At 44.1% G+C, this 15,879-nt stretch overlaps 1 protein-coding gene across 1 annotated transcript; it reads left to right on the top strand.

Annotated features, from left to right (window-relative positions):
- The first annotated feature begins 4,669 nt into the window (after nucleotides 1–4,669).
- On the top strand, nucleotides 4,670–9,403 carry Ppp1r3f (protein phosphatase 1 regulatory subunit 3F). Its single transcript, XM_048796619.1, has 2 exons — nucleotides 4,670–4,771; nucleotides 7,502–9,403. Exons 1-2 carry the CDS (start codon nucleotides 4,670–4,672, stop codon nucleotides 8,918–8,920), a joined length of 1,521 nt encoding a protein of 506 aa, XP_048652576.1. The 3' UTR covers nucleotides 8,921–9,403.
- Nucleotides 9,404–15,879: the final 6,476 nt, after the last annotated feature.

The raw sequence follows: 15,879 nt of genomic DNA, 5'->3' as shown, positions 1-15,879 counted from the left end.
AGCCAGTTTGCTCAAAGTCACTCAGCTAGTGAATGACAGGACCAGGTAGAAATGCTAAGGACATTATTTTTTTTAAAGTGCTGATCCTCTTTGAAGTTCTGGCAGGGTTCAGGGAAAATTCTGGATTTCATTCTTGGTGTTCTCAATGTGTTGTGCTTTCCTTTTGCCTTTATGTTTTATTGAGGTATACCTACAGAAAATGCACTGCTTAAGCATACGACCCAGTGGATTTGTACATATGTATGCACTTATATAACCACTTCCCAGATCAAGAGATCCAGTAGTTCTAGTGCCCCAGAATTGCTTTCATTTCTATCATTTTTCCCAAGTTGTCATCTCAACCTGCTGTCATGGGAGCCCTTTCTATAAGATGAGACAGTTTGAGTAACAGAGTTTGGTCATTTTTAAGAGTTGTGAAAAGCAAGGGACAGAGAAATCAAAACCTTGCTAGGGCAAGGTGGGTGGAAAGGGTGTTTTTCTTTTAAAATACATGGGTGGTTTTAAGGAGAAATTGAAGCAGCCCGTTTAGACAATTGTTTTGGTAGGTGGCCCCAGGTCTGTGGTTCCTAACATGACTTGTGATATTATTTTAAGTGGGCAGATGGCTTTTTGATAGTTTCTTTATCTTTTGATCTCAGCTCTTGCAAAGGGGAGGCTGGTGCTCATTGCAAGATCAGCGATAAGGTTTTCTTTGTAGGTTGGTGGCTTTCCTGGCGAGTACATTTCAACTTATTATTGTTTTAAAACCTGTGTGCTGCTGATTACTTGGAGCGCTGTTGAAGAGCCACCCCCTGTGATCCAGACCTCTGGGGAAATAGTGAAGGATCTCAGGGGATATCCTTTACCTGTGGGAGCCCCGTTGTAGAGGGCTTCAGGAAATACTGGCTGTAGACCCCCTATGCACTGGATATGACCATGCCAGGTGGGGGAAATGGGAGAAGTCTGGTGGTCATTGGGATGTAATTCAAAAGCCCCAATGGCCGCTTTCCCTGGGTTGTGGGACCAGGCTTTCAATTCCCCATTAGGCTTACAGATAATCCATCAACAAATGTTTATTGATAACCTTCTGCATGCTGGGCACAGTGCTGGGTTCAAGCAGGGGAAAGGAGATTCAGACTGGTCTTAACATAACCAAGGGCTTTTGTGGAGCTGGGAGGGAGGGGCAGTGTGGAGAACTTGTCATGTGAGACCTGGCTGAGACCCTGCTCTTTGCTAGGCACTTTGCCAAATATTTTTGTGCATTGTAGTTACACCTGACAGCAGACCCTGTGAGCTGTGTTTTTTTGTTTTGATTTTTTCTTTTAGTTGTTGATGGACCTTTATTTTATTTATTTATTTTTATGTGGTGCTGAGAATCAAACCCAGTGCCTCACACTTGCAAGGCAAGTGCTCTACCACTGAGCCACAACCCCAGCCCCACTGCATTGTTTTTAATCCCTCTTTCTTAGAGGAGCAAACTGAGGTTCCTAGAGTCCCAAGTTCCAGGGCCGGTGTGGAAAGGAGCCCTCTTGGTCTACCTTGGCTTAACACTCCAAGAAGGTCACCTGTTCCTCTTAAAAACAAAGACCAACAAAGCCTAACCATGGCCTTCAAGCACCTTCCACTCTAGTCTCCCAATCTGGCCTCTGCTGGCTTCTAGGCTTTCCTCATACTGGACTCTGTTCCTGAGTTCTTTCAGCCTCGTCTTTCTGTCACTCCCAGGGCCCTGGCTCTTTCCTGCTTCAGGACTTTTGCTCATGTTCTTTCCTTTACTGGTAATGTTCATCTCTAGCAGTCTCGTGGAGTGGATCCTGCAGTTCTAAGAGGGCTTCCTAGGGAAACCCATCCACTTCAAGCTCCTTGGGTTCCCAGTTTTTCTCATAGTACTGGGAAGCCTAGCAGGCATGCCCTGTTACAGCATGTTATAGCATGCACAGCATATGAGCCCCACCCCAAATTCTCGATTTACTACCCTGCAAGGCAGTCCTGCTGTATTTTTCTCACCCACTGTTGTCGCTTTTCTCATGTAACTTTTTCAAATGTTCTTTATGTTCACATTTCTCCTCCTGCTTCCCAAAACACAATAGAAACCATAAGAATGGAACTCCTTACAATTTGCAGCCTCTAAGTCAAGTTCTCCTCTCCTGTGTTACAGGTGAGGAAAAGTCCCTTCACCTTTAGGCCAGTTCCTCCTCCTATGCTCCAGGTTCCAATTTTCTTCTACCTGCTGCAGAATATGAACTTGACAATCCCCGTTTTTGTCCTGGCAGCTTTTCTACTGCCCTCCCTGATCCTCTCTGTTGACCTTTCCCCCTGCCAGTGTTGCTATCTCTACTGATCTCCTCTCTGCCCTTGGCTCCTGGCCAGCACTGTAGTAATCTCCCTCCCCATTCACTCCCACCCTATGGGAAGGATTGGCCACATGCCCTTTCTCTCCCTGCTCACCCCTATGTATTCGTCAGCCCCTTGCATCAGCAACATTCCATAGGAGATTTTTTGGTTTTCTTGAAGTGGCTGACCACTCCTAATAAAGTCATTTCCTTCCTTGGCGTTGGGATCACACTCTGTTACTTTTCCTCTGAACTCTCTGGCCCTTTTCTTTCACCCTGCTTTTTTAGCCTTGTATCTGAACTTGGTATTTCTACTTGACTGAGTCTTAATGGTTCCTCAAATTAAACCTTATTCAGGGCTGCATTCATCCCCTCCTCTTCTCAGTGCTCCAGAGCAACCTCTTACTCCCTTGATCCCTCCCTTGCTTATTTTCATTCTAAGCATTCTTAAGCCCTCAACATCCCTGTGGTCTGGGCCAAGGCCCCTTGTTCTAGAACATTCTTTGCTTTTTTTTTTTTTTAAGGCACTGACCTCAGTTTGTAGTTAGACATTTATTAAGGGGTTACTGGATAACTCTGCACTGATAGACTGTAAGCTCCGTGAGGGGTAGGGATACAGTCTGCTTTTGGTCACCACTGTATTTTGCAGGCCTGCCATGGTGCCTGGGATTTAGCAGGTGCTCAATAAATGTTTGTTGAAAGAACGAGTTTGAGTATTTTTTTAATGTCTTCTTCCACAGTGAATTGTAAGCTTCCTAGTTGGGTTTGCTCACTGGTGTATGTCCAGGGTCGGTCACTGGGATGATGCACAATAAGGCCTCAGTGGGTTTTAGGTGCACTTATAACTGAATGGATGGGATCCAACTTGATAATAACTTAATAATGTAAGTTGGCAGCCTTAGGGCCAATGGGAGCAATTAGAGTTGAAATAGGATGGGTCAGAGGTTATCAGAGGTGTCTGGAGAGAGGATTTAATGAAAAATGACACCCATTTTATTCCATAGAAAATTGATAGGGCATCACAGTTAAGGATGTGGGCCTGAGGTCCTTCATTAAGAAAGTGGAAGAGCTGGGAACTAAGCCTGGGAGATTCTGCTCTGGTACCCCAGTTCTTAACTGCTCTACCAGGCTGGGGAGTGTGTCTTACCAGCTGGGCACCACTGGGCATGTAGCTTTCTTTTTCAGATCCTCAGTTTCCCTCAGTGCGAATTTGAAGAGAATTACTTTTAAGCACTTTATAGACACTTTTCATATATTTCTTCAGTTCACTTAACTGACTGAGGGAGGAAATCACTATTATCTGCTCTTGATAGATGAGAAGAGTGTGACGTAGAGAGGCTAAATAACTTGCACCAGGTTACTCTGCTAATAGGTGGAAGGGCTGGGATTATTAAAAATTGCATGTTCTGACCATTTATTGAGATGTGAAATCAATTTATTGGGTTCTAACCAATACTAAAAAGTGGCATAGAAGTACCAAGCATGTCACACTATGTAGGAAAGGTAAGTATTGTTTCAAATTCAAAGAACAACCATTTTTCAGTTCTATATGTGTGAATATATTTACTCATGAGTGGGTGTGCTGGGTTATGATGTAAAATGGTTTCCTTACTGGTGGGCTATGGCTAGGGAATTGTCACAGCAATAAGTGAAACTCACGGCATGATAAATGCTTTCCTCCCTCCACCTTGCCATATTATAAGTCTCAAAGTTGAGGCTGACATTGCTTGGGGAAGGTGAGGCAGTGTCCCACATAACTTGGTGGCTTTCACATCTGCCTTCAAACCCCATTCTTTCCTGAAAGCAAAGGCCTAGGGTAACTGTGATTCCAAGTATCACAGGGCAGCTTTCTGAAACTGCCTTTACCCCCCCCCCCTCCCCCGAGAGTCAGCAGCAGCATCAGATTGTGTCCATGGGAGCCGGGAACTGCTGAGTTTCCCTTTGGTTTCAGTGCCTGACCCACTTTGGGCTGGCAACACTCTTTGAAGATGTGAGTGCTGAGGGCACTCAGCTCTTGGGTGGTGTTGGTGGTAGCAGGGATGTGACTGTTCTTGAGAGTCTGCTTTGCTTTTCTCCATGAGGCTTGCCAGCCCTCTCTTGCTTGTTCACTGTCTAACCCTGGCAACTCATCTTTCTGGTGTGTGTCTGCTGGCCTAGGCAAAGGCTGGTGCCACCTCTTTCTAAGATCTCTCTCCCCGATTTCCTTAGGTACTGTGAGTTCAGCAGTTCCTTGCAGGAGAAATTTTCACACCCAGGAGATTGGTGTGCAGGCCTTAGCCCCTTCCAAATAACACCGACTTGGCTATTGCTCACAAGCACTCCCAAGGTTCTTGCCCGAGACAACCGCAGCAATTGGTGCCATGGCCTTCTACTGCCTACAACCCTTGAGAGGATGCCACGTGGCATTTGTGGGACTGGTGCCAAAAGAGCAGGTTTCCTTCTTGAAAATTAGCAGGCGCACTGTAGGTACAGTTTTGTTCTTAATATCTCTCCCCATTTTTCTAAGAATCCTTCTTCTGTTACTGATCAGTGAGTCAGTATACACTTGTTCTTGATTTCCCTTACTGTCCTCATTTTGATTGTAGTCAGAGCTGCCTCTAAAATTGTTATCGTGGACAACAGTTCAAGGATATATCTATATTTTAGGCCTCCAATTTCAGATACTGTCTTCAAAATGGAGCTCCCCTTGTATGTTATTAGTGTGGTGTGGAGTGAGTGTGCATAGGGACAGTTCCTTAAGCCTTACTTTCTGCATTTCAAATGACTTGGTATATCAATGAAAAGGGCCTGGTTTTGGAGAAGTGAACAATAAATGCTGGTGCCTCCTGCTTTCATTTTTCTGACTTTGAGTTTAGGAGAACAACTTGTTTGCTTCTGTGGACTCTGTGGACCCTGGGATAGGCTCAGTTGCTTGACCTGAGTTTTAGATGTTCCTCTTAGACTTGTCAAAGTGCTGCTCTGGCAGTTGAAGGATTTCTTTTGTATTTTTCTTCCCCCATTTCTTCCTCCAGCTGAATTGTGGAGACCTTTGCCTTTTGGCTGACTGCTTCCTGAGTTCTTCCCTTTTCACTTGCACATTTAAGCCACTTTGTAGTGGCTTTTAGAAACTTGGTTGTCACGCATGTCAGAACTGGGCCAGATGGCAGGAAGGCTTGCCTAGTCCTGTCCCTGGGAGGGCGGGCTGGCTTTCTGTCTGTTCAGGAGTATTTTTGAAGCGGCTTGCTTTAGAAGATCCTAGGAAGATTATTTTTATTTTTTTTAACAAGCACTGACTTCGAGCTGTTGGGCAGAGATCATGTTGAGCCACAAGTTCATAGGCCTGGATTTTAAATCTACAGAGGGGACTAGTACAGGACTATGGTGATTTGCTCTGAATCCCTGTTTCTCAACTGTGAGGTACAGGGAGTTGATCTCTGGGATCCCAGCATTACCCATCTGAAGTCCTGTAGTATTCTGATTCAGATGCCTCTCTGTGGGATGTTTAAGCCCTAGACCAGAGAGAATGATAGACTCTCCTTTCCAAGGCTTTCCAGATTCTAGATTCGTATACATAGTTCAGGCTTCTTCCTCAAGGGTGATAATAAAAAGTTCTGGCAACCTTTGTCCTTGTTGGTCTTCTAGCCCACATGACCATGGAGGCAGGGAAACTGGGAATGAGTATGGAGGGCAAAGGGCAAGTCCAAAGAAAAGGCTGGATGAAGGAGTAGGGAGAAATCTTGTATTATTGATGCCTCCCTTTATCTACTTCTAGAAAGTGTTGGAAATCAAATTGGGTAAGACCCCAGTCTTTCTCATCTAAGAAGTGGCAGCATATTGATTCAAAACCAGAAGGCCTGTGTCTCAATCCTGTCTGCATGACTGTAAGCCACTTACACCATCTCCAGATCATCATATGTAGGATGGGAATAATAGCACTGCATAGTTTAAAGGATTAGAAGTACCTATCTCAGGGCACTGTGAAGATTAAATTAATGTATGTGAGGCACACAGACCAGTGCCTTAATACCATAGTACATACATACAGGTCAATTAGTGATACTGGGTTTTTTTTTTTTTTTTTGGTACCAGAGATTGAACTCAGGGGTGCTTAACCACTGAGCCACATCCCTTGCCCTTTTTTATATTTTATTTAAAGACAGGGTCTCATTGAGTTGGTTAGGGCATTACTAAGCTGATGAGGCTGGCTTTGAACTCACAATCCTCCTGCCTCTGCCTCAGCCTCCTGAGCCGCTGGGATTACATGCATGTGCCACCACATCCAGCTTGATATTCTTTATTTGTGAAGGCAAGTGATGCGGTGTTTTCACAAAGTTTCAGCTATTTCTAGGAATGTCAGTATCACCCCATTGCCTCTCAGGAAGAAAAGTCTAAGCTTCCCTCAGGTCTCTGAAACTGTAATCAGTGCTTCCTTCATTCACCTTATCTGTACACATTTGATACTCGTAAGAAAGTAAGAATAGTGATTTCTTCATCATGAGACACCAACCCTGGCAAGGGAGGTATCTGGTTGAAATATACTTGGTTTATGTCACTTAAGTCAGACTTAGCTGGCAAGGGAGCAATAGCCACTTCCTATTGATTTAGCCCTGCTGTGTGCCAGGTCCTGATATATGGCTTTCCATTCTCATTCCTCTTCATTTCCCTGTGCTTGATGTGCATATCCTGGCTTATGTTACAAGTGAGAAGGTGACATGATATGGCAGGCTGATCTGGGCATGGGCAAGGGCTAGTGAAGGGACCCAGGCCTTTCTGACCCCTTTCCCATTCTCCATTTACTTTTTCTTTCTTCCCCCTGTTGACTCCTGTGTCCCAAAGTCTTTTCCCTCTGCCCTTTCTTGGAGAAGATGGCTTTGTCCCCAGACAGGAATGGACCATAAATAAATGATCCAGTTTTTTTCTTATTGTGGGATTAAACCCAGTGATACTGTACCTCTGAGTTGCATCCCTGGCCCTTTTTNAAAAAAAAAAAAAAAAAAAAATATATATATATATATAGGCTGTGGATATAGCTCAGTGGTAAAGTACCCGATTTCAATCCCCAGTACCAATATATGTCCATATCTATCTATATCTATTTATTTATCTATCTAATAATCTACCTACCTACCTATTTACTTACGTAAATACCTATCTGGATGACAGAGTCGTTGGAGTTTAAAGAATTCAAGAGGGCTCTTTAAGGCATTATCCAGAAACTCCTGTTGGGCTGGGTGTGGGCTGTCACTTGTTCTTATTGTCTTGCTTGTCCCTCCCCTCCTCTACTTCATTCCTTTCCTTTTCTCTCCCTATTCCCATCATGGCTCCAGGTTTCTGAAGCTACTGCAACTGGAAAACCCCCAGAAGAAGGTGACATCCCTAGAAGCAGTCCACCTGTGGCTTTTACAGAAGTCCCCCAGGCACCAGCCATCAGGATTCCCCCCTCCACCCCTCTCTGTGGTCTGGGTGGCTTCCCCAGGGACCAGGCCTCAGGGCCCGATGCAAGTGAGGGGGCCACGGGGCCCTTCCTGGAACCCAGCCAGCAACAAGTTGAGACCACGTGGGAAGTATTGAGTGAGAGTGGAGGGGGTCGAAAGGACCCCATGGTGGGGGCTATTATGGATGAGCCTTCTGGGGGTCTGGAGGTCGTGAGTGGGTTGGAGGAGCTGCTTGGCGAAGACACCATTGACCAGGAGCTGGAGCAGCTCTACTTATCCCACCTGAGCCGCTTGCGGGCTGCTGTGGCTGCAGGTGGGGCAGGGGGTGGTGGGGAGGGCCCCACAGATGGAGGGATGTCCCCCAGCCATCCCCTGGGCATACTCACGGACCGTGACCTGATCTTGAAGTGGCCTGGCCCTGAGAGGGCCCTGAACAGTGCCCTGGCTGAGGAGATCACTCTGCACTATGCGCGCCTGGGGCGTGGTGTGGAGCTCATCAAGGACACCGAGGACCCTGATGATGATGGGGAGGGTGAAGAGGGGCTCTCCATCACTCCCTCCAGCCCTGAAGGAGACAGCCCCAAAGAATCGCCTCCGGAAATCCTCTCTGGGGCCCACTCTATGGTAGCCACTATGGGAGATGTGTGGCTCCCATGGGCAGAAGGCTCAGGATGTGACAGCCCTGTGGTTCTGGGTACAGAGGGCCAATTTACTGGGGATCCAGAGAAAGGGGTGGGTAAGAACACCACTTCTTTGCACATGAATAGGATCATAGCTGGGGTGACGAGGTCCCCAGGGGAAGCTGGGACAGAAGCCCCGATGGAGGTCACTGGTGAGTTGGCAGACAGCTTGGTTTCTTTATCTGGCAAAGAACCAGCTGTTCCAGTCCTTCTGCAGGAGCAGAATCCCACCCTCCTTGGTCCTGTGGAGGCTGAGGTCTGTCTTTCTAGTGTGGCCAGACCTCATGTGATCTCCCAGGATGAAAAGGGTGCAGACCCAAACCTTGAGCCCTCAAAGAAGTCTCCCACCCTAGCAGCCCCTGCAGAATGTGTATGTGGCTTACCTCCTCAGCTCCGGGGGCCCTTGACCCAGACTCTGGGAGTCCTGGCTGGGCTGGTGGTCGTCCCTGTGGCTTTGAACAGTGGTGTGTCCCTCCTGGTGCTTGCGCTGTGCCTCTCTCTGGCCTGGTTCTCGTAGGGGATGCTTGTGGGATCAGCAATAACAGGCTTCCCCCTCTCTAGGGTCTGGGGAGGGGCAGTCCCTCTACCACCCCACAGGGTTGATATGAGATTTGTGGCCTGTGCAGTGAGGGACCTTGGTCCTTTGCTTCTGAGAATGCTCGATTGGAGAGAGCCTTCCTTGTCCTGGAGCTGTCCACTCAGCATGGGACTCCCTGCAGTGATACCCATGGAGAGGAAGGGATAGTGGGTGATGTGAGAAAAAAGGACTTTTAGAATGAAACCAGGCATGTCCTCCCCCACCCCACCCCGAGCCTGTATTTATTTTTGTATAATTCTCTGGACGAGGGAGAGTGGTCGTGAGCTGGTCTTGGGGCACAATTACCCAGAGAGATATTTATTAACAGCCAACCTGTGCAACCTGCTGGAGCTTTATTTTTAATTTAATTTATATAGAGTACCTATTATTATATGCCACAATAGAGCTCTATGAGAAACCATGTGTCTTGCTGTGCAATGGTCTCCTGTTTGGGTCTGAGTGTACAGGGTGGTCACATTCTGGAGGAAGATTATGGTGGGGAATGGGTGGTGGATGTGACCCTGCCTGCTGCTACCACTTCAATATGTCCCTGGGTATCTGTGTTTCCTCATGGCATGGTCATAATACGTGTAGTCCTTTGGTCTTTCCACATTCTGCCTGTGGGAAACTGCCTGTGTATATAAGGTTGGTGGTGGGATCCAGAGAGGAAGAGTTGTGGCCACATCAGGGTTTGGTGTCAGTTACATGGCTGCAGTGTTGACTGTAGTCATTTTTGGTTACAGGGATATGAGCTGTGAATCAGTCAAAAGGTTTTGAGGTTACTGAAAAAACAGACCTAGACCCAGCAGGAAGACCCCTCCAACCTCCAAACAGGGGAGGCCTCAGAAAGGACAGAGGAATTAATGTACTGTGAAAAATTCTTACCAGAGTTGCTGTTCACAGACATCACATTTCTACTCAAAACAGGAAACCCAGAAGCTTTGAAAGAAAGGGTACATATATCTATTGCATGAAAATAAAAACTCTTTGCATAGCAAAACAAAACCCCATATATGTATTTACTTTACAGCAAAACTTTTCATATATTTATAGCAGCTTTCTTTAGTTCTTCATTGCTCCAATGCCTTTCTGAAATTACCCCAGTTTTTTTTCCCAACCACTTCATCAAAATGGCTGAAGTTACTGATGATGTTCACATTGACCAAACTACAGTTAAGTCTCAGACCTCATCTTATATAGCCTCTTAGCAGCATTTGACACACTTAGTTATCTCTATTTTCAGCCCTTTCTTCACATGGTTTCCAGGATGCCACATGCTCCTAGCTTTCCTCTTTCACTGGCTACTTTTGTAAAACAGTTCCCCTGGCACTTAGTAACTGCTCAACATGTACCCATTGAATGAAATACATGAAGGAACAAACAAATGTACATGAGGATATACAGAGAAACATGGCCAGAAAGCTTAGTTGGTCACTCAGTGGTTACAAGCTCAGTTCAACTCCACAAGTATTGACTGGCCACCTCTTCTCTGTTCTGTGGATACACAGAAAGGAGCTCACAGTCCAGTGGGGGTGACAGAGAAAGAATTTCAGTGCAGTATGGCCAGTGCATCAACAATGATAGGTCCAAGGGGCTGTTGGAGCCCAGGACAGATGCTTGGCCCAGTTCAGGGAGTCTGGAAATCTTGGAGGATCTAGTGCCTGGACTGGGTTTTCAAAACCAGGAAAGAATCCACGAGATGATGAAGGGGAGGAGAGGCAGACTCATCAGAAGAAATAGCACCTAAGAGTCTGGAAGAGGAAAACAGCTAGTGAACAATTGAACACCCACACATCTCATCTGCTTTTCAAGGAGGATATTGTGACTGTCCAGTATCAACACCCAGATATATTTGTCTTTCCATTGATGTGGTAATTAATTTGATGCCTAAAAAGGCAACTTCATGCCAATTTGGTTGATAAATTAGGTCAACTGGACAAATGACTACAGACATATAGTTTGCCAAAAGTGTCTCCAAAAGGAATAGAACACTTGAATAGGCCCATAACAATTGAAGAAGAAACTGGGAGCCAACAGTTTTCCCATACAGAAACACTATCTTCCCAGATAGCTTTGCTGTTGAAATACTGAGGAAACAAAAAATGCAAATTTTACCAAAGCACTTCCAGGGTGTAGAAAAAGAGGGAGCATACCAAATTCATTTTATGGGGCTGATATAATCTTTGTTTTAGAACTTGATGAATCATGGGCTGGGGCTGGGGCTCATTGGCAGAGCACTTGCCTTGAACATGTGAGGCACTTGTTTCGATCCTTGGCACCACATAAAAAAATAAAATAAGTATATTGTGTCTATGTATAACTAAAAATATTTTAAAAACTTGATGAATCAAAAAATAATAGAACAATCTCAAGAAAATGGATGCACATATTCTAAATGAAATGATAATTGCCTGGACACAATGTGTTTTATAAAGTTTAATATGACCAAGTAGGATTTAGTCCCAAAATGTACTTGTTTTAATATTTGAACTCAACATAATTGGCCTCATTCACAGATTAAAGGAGAACTTCCAATCATCTCAATAGATAGGGAGATAGGATTAGATAAAATTTGACATCTATTCATGATTTAAAAAAAACTTAGCAAAACAGTCAAATGGACATTTTTAGGTTAAAGGGTATATACAAAGCATTGCATATTTGAATGTTTATAGCTTTGGCATTGGGAATGTGCCAAGGATGGCTGCTACAGCCATTTCTACTGAGCCTTGCACTGGTTTAATAGCCAGTATAATAATGTAAGGGAAAGAAAACACTTAAATGTTGGATATTAGGAACAGAATTGTTATGTGTAGGCAATACCATTGTATATGTAGAAAATGTAATTTATGGGTAAATTATTAAAATTACTAGGAATTTAGAAAGATTTCTGGGTACAAAAATCTATACTTAAAAATTTATTTGGCTTGGCATGGTGGTGTATGTCTATAATCCCAGCAGCTCTGGAGGCTGACGCAGGAGGATCTCAAGTTCAAAGCCAGTTTTAACAATTTAGCAAGGCCCTAAGCAACTCAGCAAGAACCGTCTCTAAATAAAGTACAAAAAAGGGCTGGGGATGTGCCTCAGTTGTCAATGTCTCTGGGTTCAATCTCTAGTACCAAGATAAATAAATAATAAATAAAAAAGAGCTGGGGGTGGGGTGTAGCTTGTTTGGCAGAGTGTTCCTGAGTCCCATTCCACCTCCCCAAAATAGTAATAAAATAAAAATCTATTGCTTGGGCTAGGGATGTAACTCAATGGTAGAGTGCTTATCTAGTACATGTGAAGATCTGGTTTCATCCCCGGCACCAAAAAAAAAAAAAAAAAAAAAAAAAAATCCAAAACAAAACTATTGCTTTTGTCATGATAACAAAGAAATTTTTAAAAAATTGTAGTTGCAGATGGACAGCATGCCTTTATTTTTAAAATTTTTTTGAACACACAGTATCTTTATTTTTATGTGGTGCTGAGGATCGAACCCAGTGCCTCACATATGCAAGGCAAGTGCTTTACCACTGAACTACAGCCTCAGCCCTTGTTTGTTTTTAAGTGTTGCTAAGGATTGAACCCAGTACCTCACACATGCTAAGGGAAGTGCTCTGTCACTGAGCTACAGCCCCAATAAATATTTTTTAAATAAAGATACCATTTATTGGGCTGGGTTGTGGCTCGGTGACAGAGCATTTGCCTAGCATGTGTGAGGCACTGGGTTTGATTCTCAGCATTGCATATAAATAAATAAAAGAAAGGTTTGTCAACAACTAAAAAAAAGATACTGTTTATGACCTACTGAAAAATTAACAAAACAGGGCAAGAGCTTTATGGAAAAATATAAACCCTGATTGAAAGGCTTTTAAAAAGATTAAATAGAGCTGTGTGTGGTGGTGCATGCTTGTAATCCCAGCAGCTTGGGAGGCTGAGGCAGGAGGAGCATGAGTTCAAAGCCAGTCTCAGCAACTTAGGGAGGTCTTAATAAACTCAGCGAGACCCTGTATCTAAACAAAATATAAAAAAGGGCTGGGGATGTGGCTTAGTGGTTAAGCACCCCTGGGTTCAGTTCCTGGTACCAAAAAACAAAACAAAACCTAAATAGAAAGCTGTATACATTGAAAAGTCAGAACCATAAATCTGTCATTACCCTCTAAACTGTTTTGTAGATTCAATGCAAATCCAATCTCAATTCCATCAGATGTTTGCATATGTGTAGGTTTTGACTAATTCATAAAATTATGTGGAAGTATACTTATTATAAACACATAGCAATCAAGATGGTGCAATATTGGAGTGAGGCTGTGGCTCAGTGGTAGAGCGCTTGCCTATTGTGTGTGAGGCACGGGTTTGATCCTCAGCACCTCATATAAATAAATAAATAAATAAATAAATAAATAAATAAATAAATAAATAAATGAAATACAGGTACTATGTCCATCTACAACTTAAAAATTTTTTTAGAAGGTGGTGCAATATTGCTGCAAGAGTAGATAAGTGGACCAATGATAGACTTGTGCTCTCAGGAACAGACCCACTCCTATGCAGACACTAAATGACTGAGGAAGTATTATAGACCAGTGGGAAATGGTTGGACTTTCAGTGAATGGAACAATTGGTTCTATTTTGAAAAAAGGGAATGATGAAATTGGATCCCTGTCTTACAACACAAAAATAATTCTTGGTTATTTCAAAACCTACATATGAAAGGCAAAGTTAACAAGCTGTAAAATTATAATATGGCAGAAAAGTTTTTTTTTTATGTTGGGGTTCAAACCTCATGCATGCTCGACCAGAGTTTTATCACTGAGCTATACCCTAACCCCAGAAAATCTTTGCTTACTTGTGGTTGAAAAGTTTTTTGTTCAAGACAGAAAAGCATTAACCATAAATGAACATTATAAAACATTCAGTGACATTAAAATTAAAAAATATTTATTGATCAAAAGACACCATAGAGCGAAAACACAAGCGACATCTAGGGAGAAGAAAATGGAAGCATATATAACTGATAAAGGTCTCACACTTAGAATATATTAAAAACCACAGAGAAAAACCAGACATGTTAATAAATGAACCAATAAATTTTGGTATATTCACAAAAAGGAATATTGCACAACGAGAAGGGAAGATCTACAACTGTATGAAAGGATCTGGATGAATCACACAGACATGATATTGAGCAAAAGGAGCCAAACGGAAGTTTCATACTGTATGACTGACCCATTTACAGGAAGTTTACAAACAGGTGAAACTAACGTATTACCACATGAGAGGTAACATTATAAAGAAAGGTGAAGGGATGATTTTCATTGTCACCATAGTGTTTCTCACTGCAGGGGTGAGGGATGTGGCTTGGATGGAGTCTCTGGGACTTCTGGGATGTCTGTATAGCCTACTGCATCATCTGGGGTGGTTTGTTCATGAATGTTCAATTTACGTTTTTGTGCTCTTTATGTATTTTGGGGGATTGAACCCAGGGACACTACCACTGAGCAACTGTATGAAAGGATACTCCTAGCTATTTCTTAAAATTTTGAGACAGGGTCTGGCTAAGTTGCCCAGGCTGGCCTCAAACTTATGATCATCCTGCCTCAGTTTTCCCAGAAGGATTACAGACCTCTGGGATTATAGCCCTGCACAACAGTGCCTGGCGATGTGCAAATTATTAATATTCATTAAGATGTACCTTTATGTTTTATATGCCCTCAGGCAGAAAAAAATCACCAAGTGGGGTAAGAAGTGGGAGTAAGGTGACTGTCTGGGGCTCCTGCACACAGTTTCCCAGCATCCCTAGCTTCCTAGTCTACATACTTCTCAACCTCCTCTGTGTTCAGCCTCTTGCTTTCATGAAGGCTTCAGAGGCTCCCTTAACCCTGTTTGTGGAGAAGATGCTGTGGGGAATTGTTGATCCTATATGGGATCAAGCTGATAGCAGCTGTGGGGAGGGGACACCCATTTCTCAGGACAAGGACAGGATTTGCCCATCTTGACCTCAGATGCTGGAGTTCGCCTCCCCTTGGCCTTTTATCACACCCATCATAACCCAGGACAGGTGGGTTATGATCCTTATTTAAAACCCTGGTGTGGCTGGTAGTGGTGGTGCATGCCTGTAATCCTAGCAGCTCTGGAGGCTGAGGCAGGAGGATCGAAAGTTCAAAGCCAGCCTCAGCAAAAGTGAGGCCCTAAGCAACTCAGTGAGAGTCTGTCTCTAAATAAAATACAAAAAAAGGGCTGGGGATGTGGCACTCCTGGATGCATTCTCCAGTACCAAAACAAAACAAAACAAAACAAAACAAAAACCCTGGTTAGGGGGACAAGTCCTAGTTGTATGACCTTGGGTAAGTCACTTGTCCTCTCTGAGGCCCAGTTTCACTTTCATAGAAAAGCAGGGTAACTGTGGGATTTGAGGAAAACAAATGTAATGTCACTTCACCCAGGACCATGTTCAATTGGTCTAGTGGTCAATGCAATGTAGTAGAGTGGACGAGAGCAGGGGCTGGAGCAACACAGTCCAGGGCTGAACTGCCCCTGTGTCATGCAATGGGCAAGTTACTTAGGCTCTCTGTGTTTCCCTTGGCTCATTTGTCCTCTGAGTAGTAACTTTCCCTCCTTACAGGGTTTTGTGAGGGTGAAGTGAGATGCTCTGTCAGTCACTGAGAGCAGCACCTGGCATAGAGCAAAACTGAGTGCATGCCTGCTGTAGCCACCTCTCACCAGAACCTGTTCCCGATGACACCTGCTCCACCTGCCAGTGTAGACTATCCTAATGGTGTGTGGTGTGTAGAGTGGGGCCTCCCTATGCTCCAGATGCCTTCCTGGCCTGACCCCTCATGAGGCCCTGGGTCCTTACACTGAGGCTGCTAAGGAAGCTCGGCCACCACCTCAACATCCAAGTGACACCATGTGTA

This window comes from Marmota marmota, unplaced genomic scaffold (genome assembly GCF_001458135.2).
Source record: "Marmota marmota marmota unplaced genomic scaffold, marMar, whole genome shotgun sequence".
Taxonomy (NCBI): domain Eukaryota; kingdom Metazoa; phylum Chordata; class Mammalia; order Rodentia; family Sciuridae; genus Marmota; species Marmota marmota.
This window is presented reverse-complemented; position numbering and strand designations above follow the sequence as displayed.

Excerpts from the sequence above, each read along its gene's own strand:
- Ppp1r3f (XM_048796619.1), top strand. The coding sequence starts at position 4,670 with ATGGCCTTCTACTGCCTACAACCCTTGAGAGGATGCCACGTGGCATTT. Across the intron at positions 4,772-7,501 it reads TGAAAATTAGCAGGCGCACT|AAACTCCTGTTGGGCTGGGT; the intron begins GTAGGTACAGTT and ends GGCATTATCCAG.